We start from the raw sequence: 21687 nt of genomic DNA on the forward strand, positions 1-21687 counted from the left end.
AACTCACTATGCCCATCACAAAATACCTTGTGGTGTCTTCTTTCCAAAATGGGGTCACTGGTGGGGTAGTTATACTGCCCTGGCATTTTAGGGGCCCTAATGTGTGGGAAGTAGTTTGAAAAAAAAAAGTGTAAAAAATGCCCTGTGAAATCCGAAAGGTGCTCTTTGGAATTTGGGCCTCTTTGCCCACCTAGGCTGCAAAAAAAGTGTCACACATCTGGTATCGCCGTACTCAGGAGAAGTTGGGCGATGTGTTTTGGGGTGTTATTTTACATATACCCATGCTGGGTGAGATAAATATCTCGGTCAAATGCCAACTTTGTATAAAAAAATTGGAAAAGTTGTCATTTGCCGAGATATTTCTCTCACCCAGCATGGGTATATGTAAAAAGACACCCCAAAACACATTGCCCTACTTCTTCTGAGTACGGCGATACCAGATGTGTGACCTTTTTTGCAGCTTAGGTGGGCAAATGGGCCCACATTCCAAAGAGCACCTTTCGGATTTCACAGGCCATTTTTTACAGATTTTGATTTCAAACTACTTCTCACGCATTAGGGCCCCTAAAATGCCAGGGCAGTATAACTACCCCACAAGTGACCCCATTTTGGAAAGAAGACACCCCAAGGTATTTTGTGATGGGCATAGTGAGTTAATGGAAGTTTTTATTTTTTGTCACAAGTTAGTGGAATATGAGACTGATGATTTTTTTATATATTTTTTTCTTACATTTTCCGCTAACTTGTGACAAAAAATAAAAAATTCTATGAACTCGCCATGCCCCTCACGGAATACCTTAGGGTGTCTTTCCAAAATGGGGTCACTTGTGGGTTAGTTATACTGCCCTGGCATTTTACGGGCCCTAATGTGTGAGAAGTAGTTTGAAATCAAAATCTGTAAAAAATGCCCTGTGAAATCCAAAAGGTGCTCTTTGGAATGTGGGCCCATTTGCCCACCTAGGCTGCAAAAAAGTGTCACACATCTGGTATCGCCGTACTCAGAAGTAGGGCAATGTGTTTTGGGGTGTCTTTTTACATATACCCATGCTGGGTGAGAGAAATATCTCGGCAAAAGACAACTTTTCCCATTTTTTTTTTATACAAAGTTGGCATTTGACCAAGATATTTATCTCACCCAGCATGGGTATATGTAAAATGACACCCCAAAACACATTGCCCAACTTCTCCTGAGTACGGAGATACCACATGTGTGACACTTTTTTGCAGCCTAGATGCGCAAAGGGGCCCAAATTCCTTTTATGAGGGCATTTTTAGACATTTGGATACCAGACTTCTTCTCACGCTTTAGGGCCCCTAAAATGGCAGGGCAGTATAAATACCCCACATGTGACACCCTTTTGGAAAGAAGACACCCCAAGGTATTCAATGAGGGGCATGGCGAGTTCATAGAATTTTTTTTTTTTGGCACAAGTTAGCATAAATTGATTTTTATTTTTTTCTCAGTCTCCCTTTCCGCTAACTTGGGACAAAAATTTCAATCTTTCATGGACTCAATATGCCCCTCACGGAATACCTTGGGGTGTCTTCTTGCCGAAATGGGGTCACATGTGGGGTAGTTATACTGCCCTGGCATTTTAGGGGCCCTAAAGCGTGAGAAGAAGTCTGGAATATAAATGTCTAAAAAATTTTACGCATTTGGATTCCGTGAGGGGTATGGTGAGTTCATGTGAGATTTTATTTTTTGACACAAGTTAGTGGAATATGAGACTTTGTAAGAAAAAAAAAAAAAGAAAAAAAAAATTTCCTGCTAACTTGGGCCAAAAAAAGTCTGAATGTCTGACAGGGAGTGTATATGGGGTTATAACCCCCCTGTCATTGATCACCCCCTGTAAGGCTCCATTTAGACGTCCGTATGTGTTTTGCGGATCCGATCCATGTCTCCGTGGATCCGTAAAAAACATACGGACGTCTGAATGGAGCCTTACAGGGGGGTGATCAGGGAGTCTATATGGGGTGATCACCCCCCAGTAAGGCTCTATTCAGACGTCCGTATGTGTTTTGCGGATCCGATCCATGTCTCCGTGGATCCGTAAAAAACATACGGACGTCTGAATGGAGCCTTACAGGGGGGTGATCAGGGAGTCTATATGGGGTGTTCAGGGGTTAATAAGTGACAGGGGGGGGGGGGTGTAGTGTAGTGGTGTTTAATGCTACTTATTACTGAGCTGCCTGTGTCCTCTGGTGGTCGATCCAAGCAAAAGGGACCACCAGGGGACCAGGTAGCAGGTATATTAGACGCTGTTATCAAAACAGCGTCTAATATACCTGTTAGAGGTTAAAAAAAAAAATCACATCTACAGCCTGCCAGCGAACGATCGCCGATGGCAGGCTGTAGATCCACTCGCTCACCTTCCAATCCTGTGAACGCGCGCGCCTGTGTGCGCGCGGTCACAGGAAATCTCGCGTCTCGCGAGATGACGCATAGATGCGTGACTCTGCCTGGAGCTGCCGCCTCCGGAACGCGATCCTGCGTTAGGCGGTCTGGAGGCGGTTAATAAGGGGTGAAGTAAGTATTTTGACACCACAGGTGTTTTGCAAAAATGTATGCACCACAGATGGTGCAAAGTGAAAACTGCAATTTTTCTACAGATATGCCAGTTCAATGACCAATATGTTGTGCCAATCATGTGCCAATGTGAAATGTAAACCCTATTATTATGTTCTGCTTCCTGGTTTTATAAACACCCTACATGTGGCCCTAATCTTTTGACAGAGAGCTCCAGAGTAAAAGAGCACCATACGCATTTTGAGGCCCAAGGTGGTGATTTGCACAGCCTGCACTGACAACCAGGGGTTTAATAATAAATGCAACACATGACCTGCTAGTTTCCGTAACTACACTATGTGCTACTCTGCATTGTGGCTCTTAAATGTCATCTATAAAAGCAAATCTCCAGTCTCCCCTTACTAAACGCTCATTAAGACAGCTGTATGTTGCTTTCATCATCTGAACCGCAATTTTGTGGATTAGATGCGGACCCATTCACTTCTATATGGCCCCGGAGTGCTGTCTGCATCTTTTCTTCCGTTCCCAGGCCCCGCAAAACAAATAAAACATGTCCTATACTTGTCAGTGAAATTCTTAACATGGCCCTATTGAGGTCTACAGGTCCCCAAAAATGCATAATGCAATCCCTTTTTTCGCAGTCATCCTCATCTCACTGCAAAAAACAGATCCGCATTTTTGAGGATCGCAAAAAACATACGTCCGTCTTAATGAGCCCTAAGGCCTATTCTTATTAGTATAGGTATGGAAATTACCTAATAGTCATTGGTTAAGATCTGTACTTTGTAACAATTTTGCCTTTGTGTTGTAAATCAATGGTCTATGCACCAACTTCATGATGAAGACGAGACAGACTTGTGCTTATTATACACATCAACAAAAGTGAGAAGGCAGAGCCGCGGGGGCAGGGAGAGAGCAGCAGCCTGAACCAATAGTGAGACAGGAGGCGTGTCTCAGACTACCCAAAACTACCTGTAGACACTGTAGCTAAACTGTAGTCACAGATCACAGCTCTGCTCTAATGGCGCAGAGCATGATGTGAGGAAAATAGCAGGTAATCATCTCTTGCAGATAATTATTCCTACAGTTTTTTTAGTGAATGTATTAAATATTGAACCACAAAAGTTAATACACAAGAAAAGAGTATTATCTTTGTAAAAAACAGTTTTTATTTTACATACTGTTTACCTGCTGTTCTACAGGCATCGAGTGTAACATAAAATGGTGTTAAATATATGTATAGCCTCTCATGTCCATTAGATATGTATCATCATAATCACTTAAAAAGAAAACGCACTAATTAGTGTTTTAATCCTTTACTATACAAACCGTATGACATGATTTTGTTTAGTTGGGAAAACAGTGAATGGTTGGCAAACACCGCTTTCCTGTTACTTAGTACACAAACCTAAAGAATTTGCGTTAAATTGGCTTTGAAAAAACTTATAAAAAAGATACAATTCCATAGATTCTGTATAAAGCCCTTTAAAAAAACAGATCTGCCTCGTTAAACAGAAAGCAGGTAATAAAGCGGGATGATGGCACCGCCAGTAAAGAAACTCAAGAATAACATTTCAGGCGCTGTAAACAAAATACATTACCAAAGGCTTTCCTGCTATGGAGAACGCATCTCAAAAGCTTTACAGGTTACATCATCAAATGTAGCAGAGGATATACCAGAACTTAAAGATGTATTGTTACATAAGCATATTCATGAGAAAACTAATTAAACCCCCCCAAAAAAATAAAAAAAATTGAAAGTCAATTTATTGCCAGATATGTGTCAGCTGAAATAGTGAAATTTTTCATGAGCATATGTGACCATCCAGCTACACACTGGGGGTTCTTATGCTTTAACCACAGTAAATTAAGTCTGCGTACAGTCATTAAAAACATTCACATTTTGTCTCCAGTCACCTCCCGCTAGTGTTCACGGTAATCAAAGAAAAGCCAAAGTGCAATCGCAGAAATCCTGCACTAATGGAGCCCCCCCACCCCCTCGTTATGTCATAGGGCATTCAGGTGCCGATATGAGGGGGAAAGTGACTTGATCATCACACAATTCCCAGCAAATCTCTGCAGCAATAGGTCATGGTTTTCAGCATCTCTGCTAGCTGACAATCTATCCTGGCCATGTGCTGATCACACGTGTGCATGTTAGAAGGCACAGCTCTGAGCACTGTCTGTTTGTTACATGGCCAAAACCTGGATTTTTAACCCCTGAAAGAAGAACAACAAAAATGAAGGTTTCCATTGTATGCCTGCAGACAGAGATCTTGAAAACTGTAAGGAATACATACAGAAAGTACATAAAGCCTTATTTTATCAAATGGTAATACCCCTTTAAGCCCAATCCAGAAAATAATCGAAAAGATTGCATACACAGGATTATCTCCACTTTTGCTCACTACTCCTGATTAACCCCGCTGTAGATTTTGCAGATGCTCACCCAAGCTTACCCATAGGCCACCATGATGACTGGCGAGCAACCACACCCTGGACCTGCAATTCTTTAGAGACATTCAGCGCAGTATAAAAGCCTTTAAAGGCAAAACCCGTGATACTGCAGTGAGCAAGAATAAGGTGCTCAGTTCCCTAAAGGACAACAGTGACAATGGTGCCACCCACAGCAACGCCATGTAAGAAAAACGTATCTTTCACCCCCACCAGTTAATTGCTTTTAGTATGATTCATTACATATATATGTTTGCACTTTAAACCTTCAGAAACTCAGATTTAATGACTGGGATCCAAAGTCCCATTACGGCCTTTGTATGTATGACCGGGATCTATTGCCAGTCTGAGTGTCAAGAAATCAAACCGATTAGAGGATGATTAGTGTTTAATACAAATTTTAAAAAAACTTTTTGAAGAGGAATGAAATGTTTGGTCCAGCAAGCCTCTTTTCTTGAAATGTACTTCTTGGCTGGATGCTATTCTTCTAATGGCTTTCTTCACCATCAATACCGACACCCGTTTCTTTGGGACCTCTTCCGATTCACCTGATTTGTCCATTTACAATACTTCCAAAGTGGTTTTGTGCAACTGTACTGTGGATTTCCAGTTCGCCATAAGCATGCAGAGTGATCATGACTCTCCTTTTCCCCATAGACACAGGTAAAAACTTATGCAAAGTCTTGCTTATACTTTTGGCAGATTTGTGCATTTGACGTCTAGTCTTTAATCTTATAGATTGTCTCCAGGTTGGTACTGTGGCTCTGTTGCTGTAAAGTAGTCTTCTAAAAAGGACTGAATATATTCAAAGGTTGGCCTTTCATCCGGGTCCTTCTTCCAGCACAGCTTCATTAATTCATGCAGTGATTCTGGGCAGCCTTGAGGACAGGGCATTCGGTAGCCCCGCTCCACTTGTTCCAGCACTTCTCTATTCACCATCCCTATGGAAAGGATTCAACACCGTTACACATAATAGCTACCAGTAGCATTTAAAGAGGATTAATAGGTACTCAAACAAAGCAAACTATGGGGCACATTTATTAGGACCGACGTAATAAAGCCCCATAGCTGGCAGAGGATCCCCCGAAGTTATGAAGAGCCAGCTTCCGAGCGGTCTTACATTTAGACCTTTTTCTACACCTAAAACAATCGTAGAAAATGGTAAAGGAGACAGACCTACCGGCCCGTCTCCTTCCCAGTCCACAATTTTAGACCTGGCATGAGCGGGGCGAAGTTGCAGATAACGTTGTGCTACCATCTGCACCTGAAATACGCCTAAGGCTACTTTCACACTAGCGTTCGGGTGTCCGCTCGTGCGCTCCGTTTGAAGGGGCTCACGAGCGGTCCCGAACGCATCCGTCTGGCCCCAATGCATTCTCAGTGGAGGCGGATCCACTGAGAATGCATCCGCCTGCCAGCGTTCAGCCTCCGCTCCGCATTTTGGACCCAACAGATTCCCTTTAAGCCTTAGAGCCAACTCATTTCTGCCATTTCAGTTTGGAGAGATTCTTGACTACCACATTTTCTAGGACCAATTAAACAATAGTTGGCAGCTAATGCACAACACCAAGTATACTGTACCTGGATACGGCACTCTTCCTTTGGTAACCAGCTCTGTCAGGAGGATCCCAAATGACCAGACATCAGACTTTATGGTAAATCGCCCATATAATGCAGCTTCAGGAGCAGTCCACTTGATGGGAAATTTTGCTCCTAAAGAGGAATGAGAAATGAAAAAAACGTCAAGATAACAGATTTCACATCTGTGTGAAGTGCCGTTAATGGTGTTTAGTCCGAATGAATGAGTCCAGACAAATCATGAAGGCTTCCTTATTTTACCTTCATAATCTAATCTGGGCAAATGCCAAAATCCATCCTATTCTCAGTAACAAAAACAAAACACAATTTAGTGTGAAAAATTCTAAGAGATTATTTGAGAAGTCACCAAATGTATAAGTAAGAGCACATCATATATACTGTATAACAGAACACCAAATCACAATCAGACTCATTTTCTAATTCATGATTATTTTAATCTTTTGAAAATGTCGGTGCAATATACTCATATGTCCTGTAGATCTATGTGATGTAACAGAAGATGTACCTTGTCTTGCTGTGTACTCGTTATCTTCTATCAATCTGGCCAGGCCAAAGTCAGCAATTTTGCATACAAGATTGTCTCCCACCAAGATGTTAGCAGCTCTCAGGTCTCGGTGGATATAGTTCATCCTTTCAATATACGCCATGCCATCTGCTATCTGTGGGGAAAAAGTTATAATAAAGTGCAGCTTGGCATATACCCGGGCTGCTGTGTCCCCCAATTCATTCACGAGAAAAATTATAATAATAAAGTCTAGTTTTAGTTGTATCTCGTTAAGCAGGACTCAGACAGGATAAACTATGCTTACCTGTGCAGCCATGTCAACCAGTTGTGGTAGCTTCAAATACTTCCCATCCCCCTCTTTAAGGAAGTCTAATAGGCTTCCTGTTTTACAACGAGAGGAAAATAAAATGTTGATTAATAAATTATTCTTTTGATCATAAACATCCCTAATATTTTTTAAAGGGTTTGTACAGAATTAGTAACACGTGGCTGCTTTCTTCCAAGAACACCCCCTTACCAGGGGCATAAGTTGTGTCTGGTGTTACAGCTCGGGTCCACTGAAGTGAATGGATAACTATGGGCAGGTTGGCAGAATAACGCCATTACCTAGCAAACGGCATGTTTTACGGTTATGCCAAATAAAATCACAACGGAGAAGAGTGCGTGAAACTAATGCAAGTGAAAGGGGCTTCGTCAGAAGAAGTGGAGCAGTGGCAAGGAAATGAAGAGGCCCTCTAAAGGAAGAGAACATCACTATGAAGAAGAGTATACTGACACAGCTCCACTCTCCTCCAATGGCTACACTGGGTACTGCAGCTCAGCTCTATTGAAGTGAAAACTCAGTTTTGCCAGCAGCGTTTACTCTCAATGAATACGTTTATTATGTACAAATCCTTTACAGGAAAGAATTATTTTCCTACAATACTTGGGAGTGATTTATGTGTACTAGACTAGTTGAAAACAATTAAATCATACACCTACTGTAAAATGTAAATGTACCCACAGGATAGAGGATAACTATTAGATAGGTGGGGGCCTTACCGTTGGGCCCTCATACCCTGTGGAGTCCCCTGCTGCCTAGTCTGGCATGCGCACTGCCACACTATTCATTTCTATGGGAGTTGTGGAGATAGCCAAGTGCTTTACTATCTCCGGAACGCCCATAGATTAGAAAGTAGTCATGACCATGTGCAACCAACCGCTCCATTCATTATGGAGGGCTCCACAGGGTATCCCCCTATCCTGTGGGCAGGAGAAAACTTCACATAAGAAAAATATCCCTTTACGAAGGCATGTTTACATGGACCTTTTTTATGTGGTCAAGACTGTGCTTAAAAATGCATGTTTTTTACATCTGGATTCCTTTATTTTGTAGTTACACTTTCTGAATGAGTTTTCATTATTTTCTCCTCGGAAATACAGCAAAAAAATTGCACCCACATGAGTTTTGAGCGCATTCTTTCCTCCTGTTTTGACCGCACAGTCATATATAAAATACACCCTAAAGGAGTAGTTTTATATTGTATATTGGAATTTACTTATGTACTGGGTCTGGACACAATTTCCTGAGAGGACAATTTCCAGCACTCTAAGCCGACAACTGAGAAACAAGTTCATATAGGACCAACCTTTTGTCATATACTCTGTAACAATGTAGATGGGCTCTTCAGACACCACAGCGTAAAGGGGAACTAATTTATCATGCCGGAGTTTTTTCATGATCTGCGCCTCTTGCAGGAAGGCTTCAGGCATCATTGTCCCAGGCTTTAGTGTTTTGATTGCTACTTTCGTGGTTCCGTTCCAAGTTCCTATGGAACAAAAAAAACGAGGTCAACCAAAATAGTAAGGAAGAAAAAAAGAATAGCAAACAAGCAACCAAATGGTCATTCACCGGTTCCACTCTGTTAAAGGCTGGTGCTGCTGAACTGACCAAGCAAGGGATCAAGTCAGTCTGTGCACCACAATGATGAACTCTACAAATTCTGCACCGAAAACCTGCAGCAGCTTAGTGTTCGTGTACATGTTGTGGAAAAAGCGCAGAATTCAGAGGATGTTTCAATGCATTGGTAATCCAGGACGCTTCCTACTTGTCCAGCCCTGCTCTTGGATTGGCCAGCATTGTTCACGTGAGTAGTGCTGGCCAAACCAAGGGCAACAGCAAGAGTCTTCAACCATCAAACGCACAGCGTGCATCAGGCCAGACCGCACTTCTTCTCAAACTCCCTCTCGTTCCTCAGCTGTGAGCTCTCTAGGCGACGCTGGACTGCACTGCCAGTAACAAGGACTGATCCAGACTACTAATGTACTACTGCAGTTAACATGGCTTAATCCAGGTGACAGCCTCCCTTTAATATCTAAATCAATGTAATATATAGAAGAAAAAAAAGTCTCCTTTTTTTCACCCTCAAAAGTGATGGCATGCATACAAGGCCGGGCATGCATGATGGGCGTCACAACAAAGCCTAAATATATGAGATTTTGATTTATCTTTTGATGAAAAATCAATGAGGTCAAACACTTAATATTATTTCTTTGGCAAGTAAAAAATGTTCTACATGAAGTCATACCCCAAACACCTTATCATATTTACCCCTTCTGGTCGTAACTCATAAGGAACTATTGCCTCACTGTAGTTTCCTGGGAGTAATTTGTAAGCTTAGTAAGTTACAGGCTGAACCTCTGAACGAGCCCTCCTATATCATATCATCCCTTCATCATTTCTTGTGGTTTTATTGATAAAGTGAATTATATTTCAGGAGGTAAAAACACACTTATCAGCCAGCAAGCATCGGTATACAGAATAACGCAATGTATACTTACCCATCCAAACTTCACCAAAACATCCTTGGCCCAATTTAACTTCAAGTCTCAAAGATTCTCTAGGAATTTCCCATGCATCCTTGGCTAATCCCTGGGTTTGTGGTTTCACAGTGGGACACACGGTTGTTAACCTATAGCACAAGCCATCGGCATGTTCTTTAGAAAGAAAAAAAAAAAAGCAAGAATAAATCCACTGGAAACACAAGAGAAACGTGCAAACATTAGAATGAAGTTAAAGTCCTCATTAAAGAGAACCTGTCACCTCTTCAGATAGGTCTGGTTTAGTAACTACTGGATCATCTATTCTCATGAGCCTATGTTGTGTCACTCCTTTATTATTCCTGCTACAAGTTATTACTACATTACTAGCAGTTTGCATTGAAGGTCCAGCTAGGCGCTACCAGTTGGGGGTGTCCTGCACAGTCTGACGTAATTACTGCTAGTAATTCATTCATCACTTCTAGCAGGAATAATAAAGTAATCATACAGCATAGAGTCAGAATTGCTTCAGAATTGTTATTACATTGGGAATGTACCGTAAGTAAGTAGCTATTAAAAAGATGTCAGGAGAGGTGACAGATTCTCTTTAAAGTAACATTTTCTTACCCCCGTACTTTTGACCCTGCACTTGGGGGGGTAAGAAAAATACTAATGAATAATGTTTTGCATGTTAACTGGATTGCTGCTAAACTACTTTCTAGGGAATGAGAAGATACTACGTAATACATGCAGCAGAACTCACTTAAAGGAAACCTATCATGGGCTTATTGAAATCCTGACCGGCTCCCTCATTACACACAGACTTTTTGGGCACAAAATGTATATAATTCTGCAAGTTTCGAAACTGGTAGCTTTTTCAGTAGCCATTATCATTATCACCAAAGGCAGAATTACAATGACAACACCTCTACAACAATTAAGGTGGATTTACACGTCCAGATAAATCAGGCAGATTATCGGGAAGGAATGTTCCTGCGAACGCTCATTCCCAATCTGCCTGTGTAAAGGTGAAATGATTATTAGTGCAGGCAAATAAACTATTGTTTCTGAAGAGCAGATTGTGCGATCTAAACCGTGATCTGCGGCCTAGAAACCGTGCAGCTGTCTGAGGACGAGCGAGAGCGATCCCTTGTTCTCATATTGTGGAGGTGATCACTGCATTTACTGAACGAACAGCCGACCTAGGGAAGGAACGCTTCCATTCCCGACAATTGGCTTTAGCTCTGCGAGTGTAAAGGCGCTTTTAGCTCTACATTGATAACACAGAATCAACCATGCACAACAGGCGATATCACAGCTTATCGGCTCCCTCCTGACCTCTGCACAGGTCACAGAGCACGACTAGAAAACTTTCCCATAGAAGTCAATGAGGTCCCGCCTGACCATTGTGTCTATGGCCCATGGGGCTGCTCAAGAGACAGGAAGTCTTATCATTTTTTAGGCCTGGTAGCCAGTGTGAAAATTGCTGAATTTTATAAAATTTTCTTTAATACAGAAAGACATTGGAAAATTGAGAAAACATAAAAAAATTCTAAAAAACATGTTTAGAGGGGTATTCCTGTTACCATAAATATAACTTATGTTTTAGACTCATTTATCATCAATAATTAGCTAAGTGTAAATTTCACATATTTACCGTTCAGTAGTACTAAAAGTAGGTTTCTTCTTCTGCTACCCACTGTTTCCTCATAAATCACCACGGCATCGACCTGTAGTTCTGAGCCTTTGTTAGGTCGAGCATGCTCAGTGTTAGTGTGCCGGTGATTACCGAGTACAGGGGGCGTGACTGGACTGCATATTAGGCAGCCAATTGGTAATCACCACTCACAGCAGGAAAGCTAGGGATTGTAGTCTTTGCGAGGGAAGATCAGACGCCATGATACTCTGTGTGTTGCAGGCTCACATAGGAGCTAGACAAATGGATTGCAAGGTAAATTGAAACTCTGGTTGTATGTATGGGTTGGGTCACAGCTTGCAGCCTTCATGTAATTTTTGAAAAACTGCATTACTTAACCGGAATACCCCTTTAATATAAAAACGTGATTTAAAGGGAATCTGTCACTTCCGGCAAGCCCTACCAAGTACAGTAATACATGTATAGCACACGTGTCGGAGACTCCAGATGGATCATTTTTATGTTTTATGTAACTCCATCCCCTCGCTGTGCATCTGCAAACCAGCCTGGAAATGCATTGAGGGGACTCCTGTGCACATAATGAGGAGAAGTCCTCGCTATGTATTTCACGACTAGTGTGTTGTAAAGTAGCAGGGGAATGTGGGGCGAGTGTTGACATACAAATTACTGATCAACGGCAGGTGTTTTATTCATTTACCACTGTACCTTATAGGGTTTGACGCAGGTGACAAATTACCTTTAAACAATAGGCCATTTTCTGATGACACATTCTCTTTAAAAATTCGCCAGGAGCGGGGAGACAAGTCCACAGTGTGACTTCTCCTCACCCTGCTCAGCTTAAAAGACAGGTAAGTAATGCACTGTGTGGGTAGCAAAATTACTTATGGGTAACATAATTTATGTAGCTCTATTAAAAAGTATGAAGGGGAAAAAAACAAAAACAAATGAGTGTAAAAGCTGAAAGCAAGGCTCTTACCGGAGTAGTGTTTTACAAGTTTCTGTAGTGATTCAAATTGTGCCCGAGTAGTGATATAGTATCCTCCATTGTCAAGTTTCCTGATCTTGTAGTGCTTCACATTGTCGTTTCTCACTTCATCCCAATCCCGGATGGATAGTGAAAAAGCTCCTAGGAAGAAAAATGGTGTGCAAGAGATTTATTTTACTAATCTATCACCATCAAGAAGATGAGACAGCGCCATGATACCAGTCTCAGGTCTTGCACAGAAGAAAGTTATAAAATGTGCACCACTAATTGCAGGCAGTCAACTGAAATTTGTATTATTTGTATTGCAAGTCTCCAATTTACAGGAAAAGGCTTCTTTGTTTAATAGAATTGACATTTTGCAATACTATTTGTTAGGGATCGACCGATTATCGGTTTGGCCGATATTATCGGCCGATATTAAGGATTTTGAACGTTATCGGTATCGGCATCTATTTTGCCGATATACCGATAACGTATGGGGAACATTCTGTGTTCTGTGTTCCCTCCGCAGCACAGGGGAGAAGGAAGCAGTGTCTCCTCCCCCTGTGCTGCTGCTGCCGCCAATAGCAGGAGAGGAGACAAGAGGAGGGGAGGGGCTGTGGCCGCTGCGCCACCAATGAAGATAAGCCTTTCATTCATTCATATACAGGAGGCGGGAGCTGGCTGCAGAATCACATAGCCGGCTCCCGACCTCTATGAACGGCAGCTGCGGTCCGCGGTAGTTAACTCCTCAGGTGCCGCGGATCGCAGCCACCGCTCATAGAGGTCGGGAGCCGGCTATGTGATTCTGCAGCCAGCTCCCGCCTCCTGTATATGAATGAATGAAAGACTCCTCTTCATTGGTGGCGCAGTGCGCCCCCCAGTATTAATCATTGGTGGCGCAGTGCGCCCCCCACCCCAATCCCGGCCAATAGTAAAAACATTGGTGGCGCAGTGCGCCCCTCCCCCCCACCCAGTATTACTCATTGGTGGCAGTGGCCACAGGATCCCCTCTCCCCTGCTCCTCCGATAGGAGCCCCAGCAGTGTAAGCCTGGGGCTCCGATCGGTTACCATGGCAGCCAGGACGCTATTGAAGCCCTGGCTGCCATGATAAGCTCCATGCTGCTGTGTGCACAAAGCACAGAGCAGCAGGGACAGTGTGAGATCCTATTCACCCTGATAGAGATCTATCAGGGGGAATAGGACAAGGGTTCTAGTCCCTAAGGGGGCTAAAAGTTAGTAAAAAAAAAAAATACAAAAATATTAAGTATAAATGAAAAAGATTTATAAAAAAAAAAAATACACATTAACAATAAACCAAAATACACATTAACAATAAACATATTAATTTTCAGCAGATTTGTGTATGAATTTTTTTTTTCTCTCAAAAATGAAAATTCCCAGAATATCGGTATAAATTATCGGCTATCGGCCTGAAAGTTCACAAATTATCGGTATCGGTATCGGCCCTAAAAAATCAATATCGGTCGATCCCTACTATTTGTGGCTGAGATCTTAATGAACATAGCATACTATGGACCTTCAGAAGACCGTGACACTATCCATGAATTCTTAGCCTAAGCAGAGCGCCCTTAAATGCACTTTTGGAAAGTCACAGAACACAGGGGTGAAAGAGAAAAGATGAGAAGTAACTTACGGAGACATTGGTACATACGGTAAATATGGTTTCACGCCATGTCATTAGTAGGACTAGAATTTGAATTAAAGTGGACGATGTTTTTTTTTTCTGGATTAATTGGAACCGTTTACCAGAAGAGGACCCTTTATATATTAGTATTTTACAGAATTGTAAGGTCTCTTTCACACGAGCGATACGGATTTGGTCCGGATCTGGTCAAGGAAAAACTGATAGTTTTGCGTTTAATGTCAATCAATTTGGTCTGCGATTGAGTTTGGCGTGTGCGTTTTTTTTCCGCGTCCAGATTCTATGTGTTTTTCACGCACGTGAAGAAAAATTGAAGAACAATCTACTACTTCTAGCATCCATCAGTGAAAACCGCATTGCATCCGGATGCCTTTTTTATGCAAGCCACATTCACTTCTATGGAGCCAGAGCTGTGTGAAAAATGCACAATGTAGATCATGCTGAGATTTTTCTTAAACGCAGAGATGATGCTTGAAAATCGACGTTGATATATAAAATGAATGGGTCAGGATTCAGCGCGTTCTCTACACAGATCGCATCCGGAAGGAAAATTCGCTTGTGTAAAAGAGGCCTAAGGCCCCTTTCAGACCAGTGAGTGTCACGCTGCGGACTCGCAGCACAGCCAGAATCGCATTGCATTATATCGATTTATGATGCTATGTAACCCTTAGGCGAGGTCTGAAATGTACTGAATAACACTGACAGAATTATGTCAGTGTTATCAAATACATTCCAGAACTGTAAGGGTTACATAGCATCATAAAATCAATAATGCTATGCGATTCTGGCTGTGCTGCGAGTCCGCAGCATGACACTCGCTCGTCTGAAAGGGACCTCAGGCCTCTTTCACACGAGCGAATTTTCCTTCCAGATGCGATCTGTGTAGCGAACGCGCGGAATCCTGACCCATTAATTTTATACATCAACGTCGATTTTCAAGCATCATCTCTTCCAGTGCTGGAAGTTCAGGACGGGCGCTGCGAGTCCGCAGCGTGACACTCACTCGTCTGAAAGGGGCCTTAAGACTTGCCAAATATGCCCCATACTTTAATCCTCTTCTGCTTTTGATGCTGAATCTGAATGAACAGAAAATGGATACCCTGAAAGTGACTGAAGTAGCTGCCCTTTTCCCACAAGACCAGCGGGTGTGAATATATTCTACCAATATTTTTCTGACAATTCACACACAATTATATATAATGTAATATAAAAAGCATGCGATAAAGTCAAAACTGCACCAACAAATAACTTAGAACTTAAATTATTTTAGGGAATAAAAAGAGAAAATAGGTTTACCTTTAGTGGTTTCACTCTCCCTGACTAAAAACGTCCCTCTTTGATTTCCTGGGCTGAGAAGCAATCTCTCCGCATCTTTCCTCCCCATTTTGCCAAAATACCACCTGTAAATAAAGAAGGGAATCTCACATCTCCTGCTGATTTGTATGCAACAAAACATCTCCTCATTCATCGTTCTCCTTCAAAGATCCTTTTGTGTGTGATATTTGGTGAGATATTCAAAAGGATATAAAACACTATAATTACTATTCCCTTTAGAAAACCCCCAGCTTCAGTCTTGTAGGTCGATGAAATTCCCACTTCTATAGCTGACTGTGTACAATATAAATTCTGGGCTTCTAGATAAACGCCACATCTGTAACTGTGTCCAAAGCTAAGAACATAGGGTTACATTCATCAAACCAGATATGTCAGTTCTGTGGTTTAAAAAAGTCGCAAGTCATGGCGATTGCTCCGTTTTCTGCGACATTTGGTGTCCTTCGCCACTCTTTACAGTGGTCTGTGTTTAAGAGTTAAAAGTGAGATTAGACCTGGATTATGGCTCATTTAATATGTGCTACTTTTGCAAAAGTCGCAACCCCCTGGTCTACTTTTACACATAAAAGGAGTAAACCACATTGCGCTGACGCCAAATATATTAAGGCGCACCATTTCATAAATTTGGCTCAGGTACACAAAGCAAAGACAGACTTAAAACGGACACAAAAACAACCACAAATTATAAATGTCCTCCATAAAGCTTAAACAAGTCACAAACTCTGTGTTTGTGACTTTTTAAACGCCACTGCAACAAACTTTTTTTTTTTTTTTTTTTTTTTTTTTTTTACAGGTGGCATTTCTACACCACCCTGGCCATAAATGAAGAGAGAAAAGTACAGTACATCAGGTGGGAGCTGCCGTAGATTTCTCGTCATGCGCACAGACTGCTGGAGGGTGCGTCCAATATATGACTAGGCCTGCGCAGGGGACACCACAGACCAACGGAAAAGCTTGTCTATGGTAAATCCCCCCAATAACCTCTCAAGTTTACACAATGTTTACTGATTGCCGATTCCACGCCGCTGTGGCTTATATCTGCATGGTTTTCTCAACTGCACCAAAAAAGGACATCTTGGCTTGGAAACCAGCAGGCACCGTGCCAGGTGTCCTTTTGTGGCTTAGTCCCACTGAATGTGGTAAAGTCACTGGTGAACCCACGACATTCAAAATTAAAAACCCATCTGAGGATCAGAAGGGAGATCATAACTCACAAACACAGTAAAAACCTCAGGGTCAGCCTCCGGGTTCGGCCATGGATTCTGCTTTGTATTTCTCCCCCCCTAAGAGTATGTGCATCCAAATGTGGATCCTGGACTGGATTACTGGGAGCTGTTTACCAGAACAGGACCCTTTATATATTGGCATTTTACAGGACTAAAAGGTTTGACAAATATTTCTCGTACTTTAATCCTCTTCTGCTTGTAATCTAGGGGTACCTGATCATATTGGAGCAGCTTCTAATGACTCCCAACACCTTTCCATCACACGAAAAACAAAAGAAGCCACGTCCCGCACATCACATATATAGCGCCAGCAGATTCTGCGTCACAGTAGGTCTCCGGTGACAGCAAAAGATGTATGGACGGGAGTGTTGTGTGGGTTATTAGAAGCTGGCCCTCCATTACTGCTCGACTTGGTAACAGTCTGCAGGATAACAGAAAGTAGCATTGTAGTATTAATCTCAATACCACACGTGATGCCTAGTTAAAAGGGGGCCCTAATAAAGACCTATCCTTAGGAGGGGATCAGACACCCGGTACCCTTCTGATCAGCTGTTCCCTGTAGCAGCCAGCCCAGCAACCACCACTTTGAATGAAGCGCTTCTTCCGTCTCCATTTAAAGTGGTAGTTTCAGATCCGCATGGAACAGCTGATATGAGGGGGTGCCGAGTACTGGACATCACCATTCTGATACTGATGACCCATCCTGAAGATAGGGCATCAATACTGGGAGCCCTTAAAAGGAGTATTTTTTTTTACAATATATGCCCAACTGCATTAGCGGCTTCTTTAATGTACCAAATATTAAAATAAGCAAATAAACAATGATTGTACTTACTCTTCAGCCTGGATGGAGTCCGCTGGGGCTACGTAATTACTGGGTATATAACCTGTTTTTCCAGTGGCTATTGATCTGGCTTCCCACCAGTCTCCTTCTCTGAATTAAAAAGAAAAAATAATGTACTGTACACATGGCAATGATCTCCTGCAACTTGGTGACTTCTTGCAAACTGTCTGTCTCCTCTCTAATCAGGATTCCCATCTGCCTCAGTGACTTCTGCCTCCTCTTTTAACCTAGATGTTAGCAGCGAGATGCTGTACAACGCCAATGTATCCTCCTTCACAATGTCAGGAGATACTGTAATGGATAAATGTAAATGTGGGACAATACAACTACAGTAATTACATTGTGCTCCATTAAAAGGCCCATTTCAGCTCCAATCAATAAGGAGTACCGCTGCATAGTTGTACGTCATGTTAGAAGACAGGCAAACAGTGATTTCCCCAGTGAATTCAAGAAAGATTTACCAGAGCATGATTTTTCAGATAAAATAGAAGAGAGAGAAACTGTGGCCTGTGAAAGTTAGATACTAATTCTGCATTTGTCTAGCATCCGCTAAAATGGATTATCTTACGCCATTTATTTGACTCAGAGAAAGCAAAAGCGGGCCTAACAGATCAGTAGCTAACTGCAAAAAAAAACCCCACAAATAAAATATAAATAGAGCAAAAATCAGACTGCACTCCAGACGGTGGTTCTTCAGTAAAACAGTGTGTTTTTATTCACCTATTTGGTGGCAAAGAGCGACGTTTCAGGTGGTGCTGCCAGTGTTTTTTTCTGAATAAAATATATATAATATATATATATTAGGGTTGTTGCGGGTATCGAAATTTCGATACCCAATCGATACTTTTGTCCCGGTATCGATACGATACCGGGATTTCCGTTTTTTCGATACTGGGCTGCGCTTCTGCGCAGTCTAGTATCTCTGAACATGAGCGCGCTGCTATCGGCGCGCTCATGTTCTCTCTCAGCAGCACGGGGAGAAGGAAGCTGTCCTCCCTCCCCCTGTGCTGCTGCCGCTGCCACCAATGAGAAGAGAGGGGCGGAGGAGGGGCGGCAATGAGAAGAGAGGGGCGGAGGAGGGGCGGCAATGAGAAGAGAGGGGGTGGAGGAGGGGCGGCAATGAGAAGAGAGGGGCGGAGGAGGGGCGGGCGCACTGCGCCACCAATGATAGGATTACTATCGGAGCGATGGGAGGAGACATCAGCTTTACTAGTGGGCGTTCCTTTTCCCTGCGCTGCGATTGGACAGCGCTACAGCCAGGGAGAAGGAACGCCCACTAGTGAAGCTGATGTCTCCTCCCATCGCTCCGATAGTAATCAGCAGCATGTGGAGCAGGAGAGGAGACAGTAATGGGGCACTGCGGGCGAACGGAGCGGCGCCCAGGACTAAATGGTGAGTGCTGAGACATCGCTGGGCGCCGCTCTGTGTGGCCTAATAGTGAAAGTCTGGACTCATATACAGTAGTCAGTCTTTAACACATACAGGAGGCGGGTGCCGGCAGCAGAATCGCATTGCCGGTACCCTGCCCCTGACAGGGAGCTGCGATCAGCGGCAGTTAACTGCCGCTGATCTGCTAGTACCCGCCTCCTGTATAAAGGGGTAAAATCATTGGTGGTGCAGTGTGCCCCCCCCCTCAATCCCCCCATCCCATTAAAATCATTGGTGGCACAGTGCGCCGGCCCCTCTCAACCCTCCAGTATTAAAATCATTGGTGGCAGTGGCCACAGGGACCTCTCCACTCCCCCTCATTGGTGGTGCAGTGGCAGCTTCTGATCGGAGCCCCAGCTGTGTAAGCCTGGGGCTCCGATCGGTTACCATGGCAGCCAGGAAGCCCTGGTTGCCATGGTAACATCCCTGATGCTGTGTGCACAAAGCACAGAGCAGCAGGGACAGTGTGGAGTCCTATTCACCCTGATAGAGATCTATCAGGGTGAATAGGAAAAGGGATGAAAGATCCCAGGTTCTAGCCCCTAAGGGGGGAAATAGTTATTAAATAAAAAGTGAAAAAAAAAAAAACACTAAAATATGAAGTATAAATCACCCCCCTTTTCCCAATTTCACATATAAAATATATAAATAAACATATTACATCGCCACGTCAGAAAAGTCCAAACTATTAAAATATAAAAAAAAAATCTAGGTGGTGAATGCCGGAACAGAAAAAATAAAATAAAAACTGCGCGATTCGCCATTTTTAAAAATGAGGAATGCACGTGGCTTTTTTTGTTTATTTTTTTCGCGTGGTATCGAATGGTATCGAGTATCGCAATACTTTTTCATGGTATCGAAACCGAATCAAAAATTTGGTATCGCAACAACTCTAATATATATATATATATATATATATATATATAATTTTTTTTTCAATCCCTGCCTGTGCGGAGTGGGAGGGGGCGTGGCTCAGAAGGACCTGGGGGCAGGGTTTTTAGGTTCATCTTTTGAGGGTGGCCTGGTGTAAAACTGTGTGTATGTGGAGACTAAGGACCTGCAAGCTTCTATTGGCTGATAAGGGACATGTAACCATGTGTATGGCAGTTGGGATATGAAGAGAAAGACCTGTAGGCTTCTATTGGCTAATGTAGGTCATGTGATGTGCCATATTTGCATTTTTTGGGAATATCTCAGGAACGTACATGCTAGAGAGCTGAGACCCGGTCTATAACCTTCCCAAACACCTGATGAACCTGTGTGCCAAATTTTGTGATTGTAAATGCGACGGTGCGGACACACTATATATATATATATATATATATATATATATATATATATATATATATATATATAAAACGAAGAAGTAGGACTGCACTCCAAATATGTGGTAAAAACAGCAGTGATTTATTCACCCATAATATGGCAAGTCTTGCGACGTTTCAGCTCACAAGAGCCTTCCTCAAGCTTGAGGAAGGCTCTTGTGAGCCGAAACGTCGCAAGACTTGCCATATTATGGGTGAATAAATCACTGCTGTTTTTACCACATATTTGGAGTGCAGTCCTACTTCTTCGTTTTTATACTATTGGGGTTTGCCGCTGCCCTGCGTTGGACCGTGCACCCGCACTCTGGTTGGTGCTCCCACTGGACTTATATATATATATACATACACACACACATCTACATTTCCACAAAAAAAGTTCAGAACAGGCATACACATACTACCCACACTGGACGGTCTGCAACAGGGTGAGTGGTGAGAAGGGATTCAGGACATCTTACTGAAAGCACTTATTAAAAGGAACCTTATGCTATTCTTGAAGAAACACTGCCACATGACACAGCTGAGGATCAGAAGGGAGGTTATAACTCACAAGTACAGTTACTGGTAAGAAATTTACCTTCACTACACTAAATTTACATCATGTACCTTTCTAAAAGTTCAGAGAATAAAAGTTTTTGTGGGAGGGCTACGTTAATGAGAGCAGCATAGACACAACTATGCTGATGTCAATTATGTGCTAATAATAGGTGGTTGCCAAGAACTAGCTGTATAGTCATCAGGTGCCCAAGAAGAGTCATGGTTATTCATGAGCCCCTGCTCTACCCACCTATCTGCCAACGATTGACAGTTTTCTAGTTAGCGGTCTCCCTATGGAGAAAGCTGAAATGATTGTGTCTTCCACTACTTTAAGCTACCCTCAGTGGGCTGCCTTTAAACATGCAAGCAACATGAGAGGAAACTACTTACGTGTTGTTGATGATCTGGAATCTTTCACCTTTCCTAAAGGAAAGATCTTCTGATGTTCTAGCTTCATAATCATATAAGGCAACGAAGACTGTGACACCCCCTGTAAAAATCACAAAGTAACCAATCAGGATAAGTAAGGGGCCACTGAAGCCAATACACTAGTTTTCTATGCCCGCATGCTCATTTATTTAGATAGGATTAACGGGGTCGTCTAGGCTTTTTCTAGATAATCAAATTGGAGGGGGTCCGACACCCAGCACCCCCGGCGATCGGCTTTATGACAAGACGCCGCGCAGGTGCAGTCTCCCTTCTCTCTTCCTGTCCCATAGACATACAGCAGGAAGAGAGAAGGGAGACGGCACTTGTGCACTGCATGCGCCGTCTCCTCATACAGCTGATTGGCGGGGGTGCCGGGTGTTGGACCCCCACCAAT

The 21687-nt window shown here is 42.8% G+C and overlaps 1 protein-coding gene across 1 annotated transcript in view; it reads right to left on the reverse strand.

Moving 5' to 3' along the window:
* Positions 1-3673: 3673 nt before the first annotated feature.
* The window catches only part of YES1 (YES proto-oncogene 1, Src family tyrosine kinase), a 73616-nt gene continuing 55602 nt past the window's right edge, over positions 3674-21687 (reverse strand). Inside the window, exons 3-12 of the mRNA XM_040431790.1 lie at positions 21255-21354; positions 17566-17664; positions 15469-15572; positions 12518-12667; positions 9906-10061; positions 8714-8893; positions 7390-7466; positions 7086-7239; positions 6563-6694; positions 3674-5922 (exon numbers count right to left, since the gene is read on the reverse strand). Coding sequence (XP_040287724.1) covers positions 5714-5922; positions 6563-6694; positions 7086-7239; positions 7390-7466; positions 8714-8893; positions 9906-10061; positions 12518-12667; positions 15469-15572; positions 17566-17664; positions 21255-21354 — 1361 coding nt within the window. The 3' untranslated portion in view covers positions 3674-5713. The remainder of the gene's footprint in view (positions 5923-6562; positions 6695-7085; positions 7240-7389; positions 7467-8713; positions 8894-9905; positions 10062-12517; positions 12668-15468; positions 15573-17565; positions 17665-21254; positions 21355-21687) is intronic.

The sequence above is a fragment of the Bufo bufo genome, chromosome 5 (genome assembly GCF_905171765.1).
Source record: "Bufo bufo chromosome 5, aBufBuf1.1, whole genome shotgun sequence".
In the NCBI taxonomy this organism is placed as follows: domain Eukaryota; kingdom Metazoa; phylum Chordata; class Amphibia; order Anura; family Bufonidae; genus Bufo; species Bufo bufo.